Genomic DNA, 12408 nt, shown 5'->3' on the forward strand with positions numbered 1-12408 from the left:
ATCCCCTCTCTTATCAAAAACCCATCAACCCACATCTTAAAAATATTTAGCGAGGTAGCCTCCACCACTTCAACGGGCAGAGAATTCCAGAGATTCACCACCCTTTGAGTGAAGAAGTTCCTCCTCAACTCCGTTCTAAACCACCCCCCCTTATCTTGAGGCTGTGCCCCCTAGTCCTATTATCCTTTCTGAGCGGGAAGAGTCTCTCCACCTCTATCCTATCCATCCCATTCATCATCTTATACGTCTCAATGAGATCTCCCCTCATTCTTCTAAACTCTAACGAGTACAAGCCTAGTTTATTCAGCCTCTCCTCATAGCTCAACCCCCTCAACTCCGGCATCAGCCTAGTAAACCTCCTCTGCACTCCCTCCAAGGCCAAAATATCCTTGCGTAAGTACGGCGCCCAAAACTGCACACAGTACTCCAGCTGCGGCCTCACCAATGCCCTATACAGCAGCAGCAAGACCTCCCTACTTTTATATTCAATCCCCCTCGCTATTGAAGGCCAGCATCCCATTCGCCTTCCTGACCACCTGCTGCACCTGCAAGCTGGGTTTTGCGACTCATGCACAAGGACCCTGAGGTCCCTCTGCACCGTCGCCTGCTGCAGTTTTTCGCCACGTAAGTGATAATCCTTCCTACCAAAGTGGACCACCTCGCACTTGCCAACATTAAATTCCATTTGCCATTTCCTGGCCCATTCGCCCAGCCTATCTAGATCCTTCTGTAGACTCTCCACACCCTCCGCACAATTTGCCTTTCCTCCAATCTTGGTGTCATCAGCAAATTTCGACACCCTACACTCGGTTCCCTCCTCCAGATCATCTATATAAATGGTAAATAGCTGAGGCCCCAGCACCAACCCCTGAGGCACTCCACTAGTCACCATCCGCCAATCCGAATAGCACCCATTGACCCCCACTCTGTGCCTCCTATTTGACAACCAATCCTCTATCCACGCTAACACCCCACCCCCAACTCCCTGTCCCCTGACCTTCTGCAATAACCTCCTGTGAGGTACCTTGTCAAACGCCTTCTGAAAATCCAGAAAGACCACATCCACCGGCTCTCCTCTATCCACCACCCTAGACACATCCTCATAGAACTCCAGTAAATTTGTCAGACACGACTTCCCTTTAACAAAACCGTGCTGCGTCTGCTCTATCAAGCAATTCCTCTCAAGATGCCTCGCTATTTCCTCCTTGATGACGGATTCTAACATTTTACCTACAACAGACGTTAAACTAACTGGCCTATAATTCCCTGCCTTTTGCCTGGCACCCTTCTTAAACAACGGTGTAACATTAGCCGTTTTCCAATCTTCCGGCACTTCCCCGGAATCCAGCGACGTCTGGAAAATAACCACCAAGGCATCCGCTATCACCTCCGCCATTTCTTTCAGAACCCTCGGATGCATTCCATCCGGTCCTGGCGACTTGTCCACCATCAGCCCCTCCAGTCTGTTGAGCACCTCCTCTCTAGTAACAGTAATGTCATTAAGACCCTCCAGTCCTACCACCTTTCCATCTCTAACACCGGGCAAATTATTCACGTCCTGCTCCGTGAAGACAGAAACAAAAAAGTTATTCAGGACCTCAGCCGTATCCCCATCCCCTACCACTAAGTCCCCCTTCTCATCCTCTAAGGGACCAACATTCACCCTAGCCAGCCTCTTCCTTTTTATATATTTATAAAAACTCTTGCTATCCTTTTTTATATTAAGCGCAAGCCCAGCTTCATAGTTTCTCCTACCCTTCTTTATCATCTTCTTTGTCAATCTTTGTTGACATTTAAACCTCTCCCAATCCTCTTCTCGCCCACTACTCTTTGCTACTCTAAACACCTCCGCTTTTAATTTAACACTTTCCTTCACCTCCTTCGTTATCCACGGCTTATTACCTCTCCTCCTCCTGTCCTTTTTGACCATCGGAATAAATTTCCGCTGAGCACCAAGAAAGATCTCCTTAAAGATCCTCCACTGCTCCTCAGCAGACCTACCTTCCAACGCGCTCCCCCAGTCCACATTCGCCAATTCTTCTCTCATCCTACCGTACTCCCCTCTGTTCAAACAAAGGACACGCGTCCGGGAACCCACTTTCTCCTCCTCCATCTGCACCAGAAACTCCACCATACAATGATCACTCTCCCCAAGAGGATCCTTCACCGCAAGGTCCCTAATTCTACCCGCCTCATTACATAGCACCAGATCCAAGGTAGCTCGCTCCCTCGTCGGCTCCAACACACACTGTTCGAGGAAACTATCCCGGCAGCATTCCAAGAACAACTCCTCGAGCCCACCGCATCCAACATGGGTCGACCAATCTATATGTAGATTGAAATCCCCCATAACTACGGCCGTCCCATTCCTGCACACCGCACTTATTTGCGCGTTAACAGCCCGCCCCACCTCCAGATCATTATTCGGGGGCCTATAGACGACACCCACCAGCGTCTTCCTCCCTTTGCTGTTCCTAATCTCTACCCACAACGATTCCGCTTTCTGCTCCTTGGCTCCAATATCATCCCTTGCTACCACCCTGATGCTATCCTTAATCAGCAGAGCTACATCCCCCACTTTTCCCTCCTGCCTATTCTTCCTAAACACTTGATATCCCTGGACATTCAGCTCCCAGTCCCTGTCACCTTGCAGCCACGTCTCTGTAATGGCCACCAGATCATATCCATTTGTGCTGATCTGCGCCACCAGCTCATCCACTTTATTCCGAATGCTTCGAGCATTCAGGTAAAGTGCCTTCATCCCAGCCTTCACCTGGACTCTATTTGCCGTAACGCCACCAACCATACTCACGCCCCCTACTCCCTCTATTATTGGGATAAGCTTGGAACTTTTTTTCTACCATTTGATCAGTTTGAGCACAAATGTTGCTCTCTTCAAAGCGGTACTTCTCTAAATGTTTTTGGTTCTCTTCTGCCCACCTTCCCATGTAAGTGATAATGCGCAAGTACTGCACATAAAGTATGTTTTAATAATGTTTTATGTACCACTTGCTGTGCTGTTCTGTGTACACTCTCCTCTTCCGTGAGACACCTGGCCTACACCTCAAGTATGTGGCCACACGTGGTGGTTGCACTTAGCTGCTGCTTCATGGTACGCACTTCCACTTTTCAGGAGGTCCACAAAGTAATGTGCAAGTGTGTCCCCCTCTGACACCAAGTTGTTTGTAGACCCTAGCCTGAGAGAATCTGCTTCAACATGAAACGGTGTAAATGATTCAGGAACTCAATTATTTTGTCATTACTTCCAGCTGGAGCTGACTACATTGCCATCTGGTTATTGTCGATTTTATTTCACCACGGTTAAAGGATGCAAGAAAAAAATGTGCAGATTTGGACACGAAGTTAAAAAAGGCGATGAAAAAGTAAATATTACTTAACATTGATTTTTCAATCAATTTACTGACTTGTATTTTTGCCTTGTATTGTAAGACAAATCATTGATCACTGTCTTGCAGCTTTCTACTCTTTAATAATTGAGATGCCTCACCCTTTTAATAAATTAGTTTGAAATTATTCACTAATAATTTGAATCGTTGACAAGGAAAGAATTATAGCACAATCTGCTGACTTTGTACCCACTGTTTATACTTTTGAATTTAAACTGTGAACATATGTTTTTCTGCACGTATAGGTTTTATTTTTGAGTTGACTGTGATTTCAGCCTGTTTCACTGAAACTGTCTATTCTTTGTTCATTTCACTTTTTCCAGTTGTGTATGGAAATTGTTCAAAAATTTTTGGAGACTGGTAAACTACATTTGTTACTACGTGCAGGTAGGAACAAGCCTGTTAGTTGCCATTTTCTGCGATGCTTTTATCCCTCATTTGGTTTTTAATCGTAGCATTGGTTGCAGTAGTAGAATTAATTTGGATAATGTAGCAGTGGTTATGATACAGCACTAGCCAAAGATTTCAAATTCAGATAATTAAATAAATCTGCAATGAAAAGCTAGTAATGGTGACCATGAAACTACCAGACAGTGGTTTAAAAACCCATCTGGTTCACTGATGTCCTTTTTGGGGACTTGACTAATCTGGCTACTGTGACCATAAGAATTAGGAGCAGGAGCAGGCCATCTGGTTCCTCAAGCCTGCTCCGCCATTCAGTAAGATCGTAGCTGATCTTTTCGTGGACTCAGCTCCACTTACCCACCCACTCACCATAACACTTAAGTCCTTTACTATTCAAAAATTTATTTATCCTTGCCTTAAAAACATTCAATGAGGTAGCTTCAACTGCTTCACTGGACAGGGAATTCTATAGATTCACATCCCTTTGTGTGAAGAAGTTCCTCCTCAACTCAGTCCTAAATCTGTTTACCCTTATTCTGAGGCTATACCCCCTAGTTCTAGTGTGAATTGCCAGCGGAAACAACCTCCCTGCTTCTATCTTATCTATTCCCTTCATAATCTTGTATATTTCTATAAGATCTCCCCTTATTCTTCTGAATTCCAATGAATATAGCCCCAGTCTATTCAGTCTCTCCTCAAAGCCAACCCCCTCAACTCTGGAATCAACCTAGTAAATCTCCTCTGCACCTCCTCCATTACCAGTATCTCCCTTCTCAAATAAGGAGACCAAAATTATACACAGTACTCCAAGTGTGGCCTCAGCAGCACCTTGTAGAGCTGCAATAGAACCTTGCTTTAGCAATGAAGGACAAATTCCATTTGCCCTTCTTAATTACCTGCTGCACCAACTCCTTGAGATTCCTGTGCAAGGACACCCAGGTGTCTCTGCACAGCAGCAATTGTTGCAGTTTTTTACCATTTAAATCATCCATTTTGCTGTTATTCCTACCAAAATGGATGACATCACATTTATCAACATTGAACTCCCATCTGCCAGACCCTTGCCCACTCATTTGAACTAGCTATATAGCCTTGCAGACTTTCAACGTCCTCTGCACACTTTGCTCTGCCACCCATGTTGCTGTCATCTGTGAATTTTGACACACTACACTTGGTCTGCATCTCCAAATCATCTATGTAAATCATAAACAACACTGATCTGAGGCACACCACTAGTCACTGATCACCAACCAAAAAAGCACCCATTTGTTCCTCACTCTTTGCTTTCTCTTAGTTAGCTAATCCTCTATCCATGCTAATATAACACTATGCATCTCTGTCTTATGTAGCAGTCCTTGATGCGATACCTTGTCAAATGCGTTCTGGAAATCCAGATACACCACACCCACAGGTTCCCCATTGTCCACTGCACATATAATGTTCTCAAAGAATTCCACCAAATTAGTCAAACATGACCTTCCCTTCATGAACCCATGCTACATCTTACCAGTGGGACAGTTTATATCCAGGTGTCTCACTCTTTCTTCCTTGATAGATTCAAGCATTTTCCCTACTACTGAAGTTAAGCTAACTGGCCTACAGTTGCCTGCCTTTTGTCTACTTCCTTTTTTTGTAAGCAGTGGTGTCACATTTGCTGTTTTCCAATCTTAAGGAACCACCCCAGAGTGCAGTGAATTTTGGTAAATTACCACTAGTGCATTTGCTATTTCTCCCACCATCTCTTTTAGTACCCTGGGAGGCATTCCATCAGAACTAGGAGACTTGTCTACCTTTAACCCCATTAACTTGACCAACACTACCTCTTTTGTGATAATAGTTTCTAGGCTCTCACCTGCTGTAGCCTTCTTCCTTCCTGTCATCAGTTTTTGGTATGTTTGTGTCTTCCACTGTGAAGACCAACACAAAATACCTGTTCAATGCCCCAGCCATTTTCTCATTTCCAGTTATTACATCCCCCTTCTCAGACTCTAAAGGACCAGTGTTTACTTTAGCCACTCTTTTTCGTTTTATATATTTGTAGAAACTTTTGCTATCTGTTTTTATATTCTGAGCTAGTTTACTCTCATAATCCATCTTGCTTTTCTTTATAGCTTTTTTGTGGCTTTCTGCTGACCTTTAAAGATTTCCCAATCCTCTCGGTTCCTGCTAATCTTTGCCACTTTGTGTGCATTTTCTTTCAATTTGATACCCTCCTTTATTTCCTTAGATATCCATGGCAGATTATCTCTTTTTTCCTACAGTCCGTCCTTATCACTGGTATATACTTTTGCTGAGCAGTGTGAAAGATCGCTTTGAAAGCTCTCCACTGTTCCTCGATCGTTGCACCATAGTTTTTGTTCCCAGCCTTCCTTAGCCAACTCCTCCCTCATCCCTTTGTAGTCTCCTTTGTTTAAGTAGAACTCCAGACCTCCAACAATCAATCTTAACTGCTTTCTGAAATGGCCAAGCATGTCTCCAGATTGTCTCGGACAGTTAGGGTTTGATAATAACTGCTGGCCTTACTGACTGTGTCCACATCCTGTGTATGAATGATAAAAAAAATTCACAGTGACTGTATTTCAATTGGGAAAAATTGTGGAATGAAGGTTCTCCAAGCCAATAAAAATTCTAAGGTGGTTCTCTTCTAGAAACTTTGAAGCACATCTGAAATTGATAATTCCCAGAAAGAGAAATAATTCACTAGGATAAAAAAGTTACCTTTTGTAATCTTGGCGTGAAATGCTAGAAGGCCAGAAAATCCCAAGGACATCTTAACTAATGCCTTGCTTTGCTAGTAGCCCGTTTATCTTTCAAGGTGATATGTTTATCAAATTTGTTTGTTCTGTCCTTGTGGATGGATTTTTTTTGGTTGTTAGTTTTTTAGAGCATTATCTGGTTGCACCTAAATGCTGCCTCCTGTTAATGCGATTTGTATTGTGCTTTCTGCTGTACATCAGGAATGGTCAACAAAGAAGGCTTTAGTACAATTATGAAATCTATAAAGTTTAAGTGAGTTTTCTATTAATAGAGAAATAACAGATGAATAAATTTAATTGAATGACTTTGTAGATGAGAAATAAATTGGTGTCAAATCAAGAGACTATTTCAGTCATGACATTTGACTGAGATGTCAGCGGTGATTGTTGAAATGACAAAATGGGTGCAGTTTGAAATGGATGTACAATGAACAGCTTGTGCTGAAACTGCAAGAGTGGGCCAAATACTAAGGAGTGGTTCAAGAATTCTCACTTGTGGGAATGGTATCAACCAGCTGAGATTTTAATATGTTACTGCTGGGTGAATCTGCTTCCAGCCACTCAAACATGGGTTGCAAAAACTAGTTTCAGCACCAGAGCAGTCTTTCCTGGTAAGACATGTCAGAGTTCAAACCCTTGTGCTGATTGATATTACTTGGAAGGGTCATTCGGTGATTTGTGACCCTCGGTGCTTCATCAGGAGGTTTTGCTTCCTCCGTTGAGCCAGTGGAATGGCTGCAAGCGTTGAAAAATTATTGAAGATAGAATAAAAGTTTCTCATTTGCTGGTGGTAACGCAGTGTGTATACTTTTCCCATCTAGTAAGAACATTTAGAAGTTACTACAGAAATTTTCCACCTGGCATTTACTGTAGCCCCCAAGTGATGAACAGACTACTTTTTGCATTGTTGAACTTGCGTATGTTGCAAGAAGTTTTTGAACTGCTCAATATGGCCATAATCATGAAGGTGTTGGTGAGTACTTGTTTCGTTATTAATGCAGATTAAAGTTTATAAGTTATCCTATCTTTGGTAATAAAAAATGTACAAAAACCAGAATTGAAGAGCCGACTGTTTCAATGAACAGGGCTGGTTGTTGCTTCCATTATAAACAATACAACTTGATCTTCTCAGAGTTGGCAGTTGTTAGTTTCAACTATGATAACCCTGAAATCATAATAGTTGCTCTTCTGTTGATGCGGCAACTCGTCCCTGATTTACTCTGAATTTTAAATGACAAGACTTAAAAATGCTGGGTTGAATTGTTAAACCATGCAAGAAACTTCCCCACGTGACTTTAGACACTCTCATGAAACTTTCTGATACTTTGCAAGCCATTTTTATTCTCTTAAAAGATTTCTTCAAGATTGTTAAAGTGTCACTGAACAGAAGCCTGGATAAACAGGTTTGCATTTCCACATTCCCCTACTTTTGATATTGAATGGCTGGTTGGCAACTTGCTTCCTTTTTAAAAGCTGTGAGCATTTTGTTTTCTGATATTGGCATACACTGGCACTAGATGTCATTTTCTGAAAAATTTCTCTCGCCATTGACTTCTTGGAATAATCTCCTTAATATCTTGCTGCCAGGATCTTGAAACATAAGCCTATTTCTGAACCTGCTTTCAGACATTGGCTTGTCAAAGTCTGTGAAAATTGCCTCGTGTTCATTCTTGCCTTTCCAACAAAACAAATCGAGGATTAATTTGCTGTCCTTTTTTGCCTTCTAATTCCTCCTGTATTTTCCAGTACCCCATTATGCATGGCTGGGTGATGTACAGAATACAGAGAATCAGATGAATGGAACTGTCTAGATAAAGTGTGCAGGATGCAGGGGGAAAGAGTAGAAGATGTACTAAGAGAGAATTAGAGTGGATAGTGCAGACAAGTGTGAGGTGGTCCACTTTGGTAGGAATAATGGTAGGAAGGACTATTACTTACGTGGCAAAAAACTGCAGCAGGCGACGGTGCAGAGGGACCTCGGGGTCCTTGTGCATGAGTCGCAAAAACCCAGCCTGCAGGTGCAGCAGGTGGTCAGGAAGGCGAATGGGATGCTGGCCTTCATAGCGAGGGGGATTGAATATAAAAGTAGGGAGGTCTTGCTGCGGCTGTATAGGGCATTGGTGAGGCCGCAGCTGGAGTACTGTGTGCAGTTTTGGTCGCCGCACTTACACAAGGATATTTTGGCCTTGGAGGGAGTGCAGAGGAGGTTTACTAGGCTGATGCCGGAGTTGAGGGGGTTGAGCTATGAGGAGAGGCTGAATGAACTAGGCTTGTACTCGTTAGAGTTTAGAAGAATGAGGGGAGATCTCATTGAGACGTATAAGATGATGAAAGGGATGGATAGGATAGAGGTGGAGAGACTCTTCCCGCTCAGAAAGGACAGTAGGACTAGGGGGCACAGCCTCAAGATAAGGGGGGGGGGTGGTGGTGGTGGTTTAGAACGGAGTTGAGGAGGAACTTCTTCACTCAAAGGGTGGTGAATGTCTGGAATTCTCTGCCCGTTGAAGTGGTGGAGGCTACCTCGCTAAATATTTTTCAGACGCGGGTTGATGGGTTTTTGATAAGCGAGGGGATTAAGGGTTATGGGGAGAGGGCGGGAATGTGGAACTGAGCCACGACAGATCAGCCATGATCTTATTGAATGGCGGGGCAGGCTCGAAGGGCTAGATGGCCTACTCCTGCTCCTATTTCTTATGTTCTTATGTTCTAACTGGAGAATGGAAAAGAAAGACACAAGTTTGAAAAGTAGGAAATTAACAGTCAAGTGCTTTTGCAAGGTTATATCCAAGAGTTTCTCTTTACTTTTAAGACCCTTCCTAATTTTGAACACCTGTATCAAAACTCTCAACCTGCCTGTTGTGAAGGGAACAAACTTGGGGTCTCTTTTCTCGGCAAATAACTGTCCCTCATCCTTTGTTTAAAATACAGAAATACACAGTTAATGGAATGCTACTAAATATTTTCTCTTCTAGCCAGAAAGTGACATTTTACTAAATGTGTTTGACCTTGTGGCATCCACAGACTTGAGGGCCATGATTTCCAATCTTATAGAGATAACCTGTAAGGTAAGGATCACTGCTGGATATTTTATATATGTGGCTTAAGAATATTGATAGAGGAATCTAGGTGTACAAGTAAACTGAAAATGGCAACGTGGGTGGAGAAGGTAGTTAAGAAAGCATACTTGCCTTCATTGGCCGGAGCATTGAGTTTAAAAATTGGCAAGTCATGTTGCAGCTTTATAGAATCTTAGTTAGGCTGCTCTTGGAATATAGTGTTCAATTCTGGTCGCCACACGAACAGAAGGATGTGGAGGCTTTAAGAGGGCACAGAAAAGATTTACCGGGATGTAGAAGAGCATTAGCTGTGAGAAGAGGTTGATTGGAATGGTGGAGGTTGAGTGACAACCTGATAGAAGCCTACAAGATTGAGGGGCATGGATAGAGTGGATAGTTAGAAGTTTTTTCCCAAGGTGGAAGAGTCAATTACTAGGGGGCACAGGTTTAAGATGCAAGGGGCAAGGTTTAAAGGAGATGTTTGTGGCAAGTTTTTTTACACAGGGTGGTGGGTGCCTGGAACTCCCTGCCAGGGGAGGTAATGGAAGTGGATACAATAGTGACTTTTAAGGGGCGTCTTGACAAATATATAAATAGGATGGGAATAGAGGGATTTGGTCCCAGGCAGGGTAGGGGGCTTTAGTTCAGTCGGGCAGCATGGTCCGTGCAGGCTTGAAGGGCCTGTTCCTGTGCTGTAATGTTCTTTGTTCATTGGACATTTGTGGTGGCTTTGTGAATGAATTGCAGGATTTGCTACATTACTCAACCACAATTGTTGAAATATTATTTAATGAACTTGTTCATTCCACGTTTTCATTGTATAATTGTTCTCCACCTTCTAACCTATGTTTGTGCCACTGTAACTAATTTCTCTACCTTGCGTAGAAAGGGATAAAACATATTGCTCATAAGTTTTTGGTGAATGATGGAAAGAAATTTTGGCCACAATCTTTTAAAGGGTGTGTATTAATGATGAATTTATAACTGTAGAGTTCTTTATACAGATATTTGATGAGAGTTGTATTTTTGCAGTGTTTTCGGGGCTATCTTTGCTGATTCCACAGCACCTCCTTTGACCTTTTAATCTTATTCCATAGCAACGTTGTCAACTATCTGCCCCTGCTGAGTTCCTTCTATGCCATGTCTTGTAATTCACTATCCAACTCCCAATTTGTTCTCTTCTCGCCCCACATCCTGCTCAATTCAGAAATGATCACCTGTGTCCTCTAGTTTTTTTTGGTACGATTAATGGAACATATTCCAGTAAAGATAGGTACGTTTGAAATTCTATTTACAGATACAAAAGCAAAACACTACAGATGTTGGAAACCTGAATTTAAAAAAGCAAATGCTGGAAATGCTCAGCAGATCAGGAAGCATCCTTGGGGAGAGAAACAGTGTTAATGTTTCAGGTTGACACCCCATCAGAACAAAGTTAGATTTAATCTCTTGGTTCTGCTTGAAAGGACACTGACCTGAAATATTCACTCAATTTTTGCAGATACTGCCTGACCTACTGAGTGTTTCCAGAATTTGCTGTTTTCATTTCAGATTTTTGCAGTATTTTGTTCTTGCTTAAAGAGCTGCCTGTGCTCCAGATTTGTATTACACATTTCTAAAATAGATCAGATTGCTATCAATTAAATATATAATGCGTAATCAACCGTTCTAATTTTGGAAAACTGTAGAAAGCATCTGATCAAAATTGCATTGATTTATTGAATGTCTGAGAAACTATCAAGGGTGCTGGCTCAGGTGAAGGTTTTACCCACTTAGCCTTGGCACATTTGCAAATGAAGTTCTAATTAAGTGCCTGCAGTTGGGATAATAACTAATGGGGAAAGTGTCAGATTTTAAATTTTTTAAAAATGTAAACTTTTTTAAAGTTTATGCACAATTAATTTGTGAACTTTTACAGCTTGCAGATTTGGGACTTAAGTTCCAGTTGGATCAATTTAATTACATGATACATCTGCTGAATCAACTGCAGGTATCTCAACAAGAAATACATTTCATCATGGTGCTTAAACCCAGGTAAGCAGTTGTCTACTTTGTTCTTCTGTTAGCTTGTACAATTCAAGTCACAAGTCTGTGATACTAAAGATCTGTTGTTTTAAAGTGACATATATGACAGTTGAATCAGTACATGTGAGCTTTGTTTGAAACTTTTGAAGAACTGATGGGCATGTATTATTAGTTCATGGAAAATAAATAGCTCATTTGAAATTCTATTTCAATTCTAAAAGGGGTGCAGGAGCAGAGGGACCTGGGTGGATATGTGCATAAGATATTGAAGGTGGCAGGACCAGTTGAGAGCATGGTTAAACCATACAGTATGGGGCTTAGGGGTATCGAATACAAGAGCAAAGAGGTTATGTTGAACTTGTATAAGACATTAGTTCAGCCTTAGTTTGAATATTGTGTCCAGTTCTGCATGCCACATTTTAGGTAGGGATGGGAAAGCACTGGGGAGGAATGCTGAAAAGATTCATGAGAATCCTTTCTGGAATGAGAACTTTAGTTATGAGGATAGATTGGAGAAGTTGGGACTCTTTTCCTTGAAGAAAAGAAGGCTGAGAAGCGAGTTGATAGATGTATCCAAAGCTCTGGACAGAGTAGATGAGGAGAAACTGATTTCACCTGTGAAAGGAACAAGAGAAGTAATTGGTAAAAGCAAAAGTGTCATAAGAAAAAGCTTTTTATGCAGTGAGTAGTTGAGGTCTGGAATGCACTGTCTGAGTGTGGTGGAGGCAGGTTCAATCGAGTCATTAAGAAGAGAATTAG

At 42.2% G+C, this 12408-nt stretch overlaps 1 protein-coding gene across 1 annotated transcript in view; it reads left to right on the forward strand.

Annotated features, from left to right (window-relative positions):
* topaz1 (testis and ovary specific TOPAZ 1) overlaps positions 1-12408 on the forward strand; it is a 57036-nt gene that overhangs the window by 11750 nt on the left and 32878 nt on the right. Inside the window, exons 7-11 of the mRNA XM_080193525.1 lie at positions 3270-3383; positions 3731-3794; positions 7390-7541; positions 9541-9633; positions 11543-11658. Coding sequence (XP_080049651.1) covers positions 3270-3383; positions 3731-3794; positions 7390-7541; positions 9541-9633; positions 11543-11658 — 539 coding nt within the window. The remainder of the gene's footprint in view (positions 1-3269; positions 3384-3730; positions 3795-7389; positions 7542-9540; positions 9634-11542; positions 11659-12408) is intronic.

Source organism: Carcharhinus amblyrhynchos, chromosome 8 (genome assembly GCF_965287045.1).
Source record: "Carcharhinus amblyrhynchos chromosome 8, sCarAmb.v2.hapA, whole genome shotgun sequence".
NCBI lineage: Eukaryota > Metazoa > Chordata > Chondrichthyes > Carcharhiniformes > Carcharhinidae > Carcharhinus > Carcharhinus amblyrhynchos.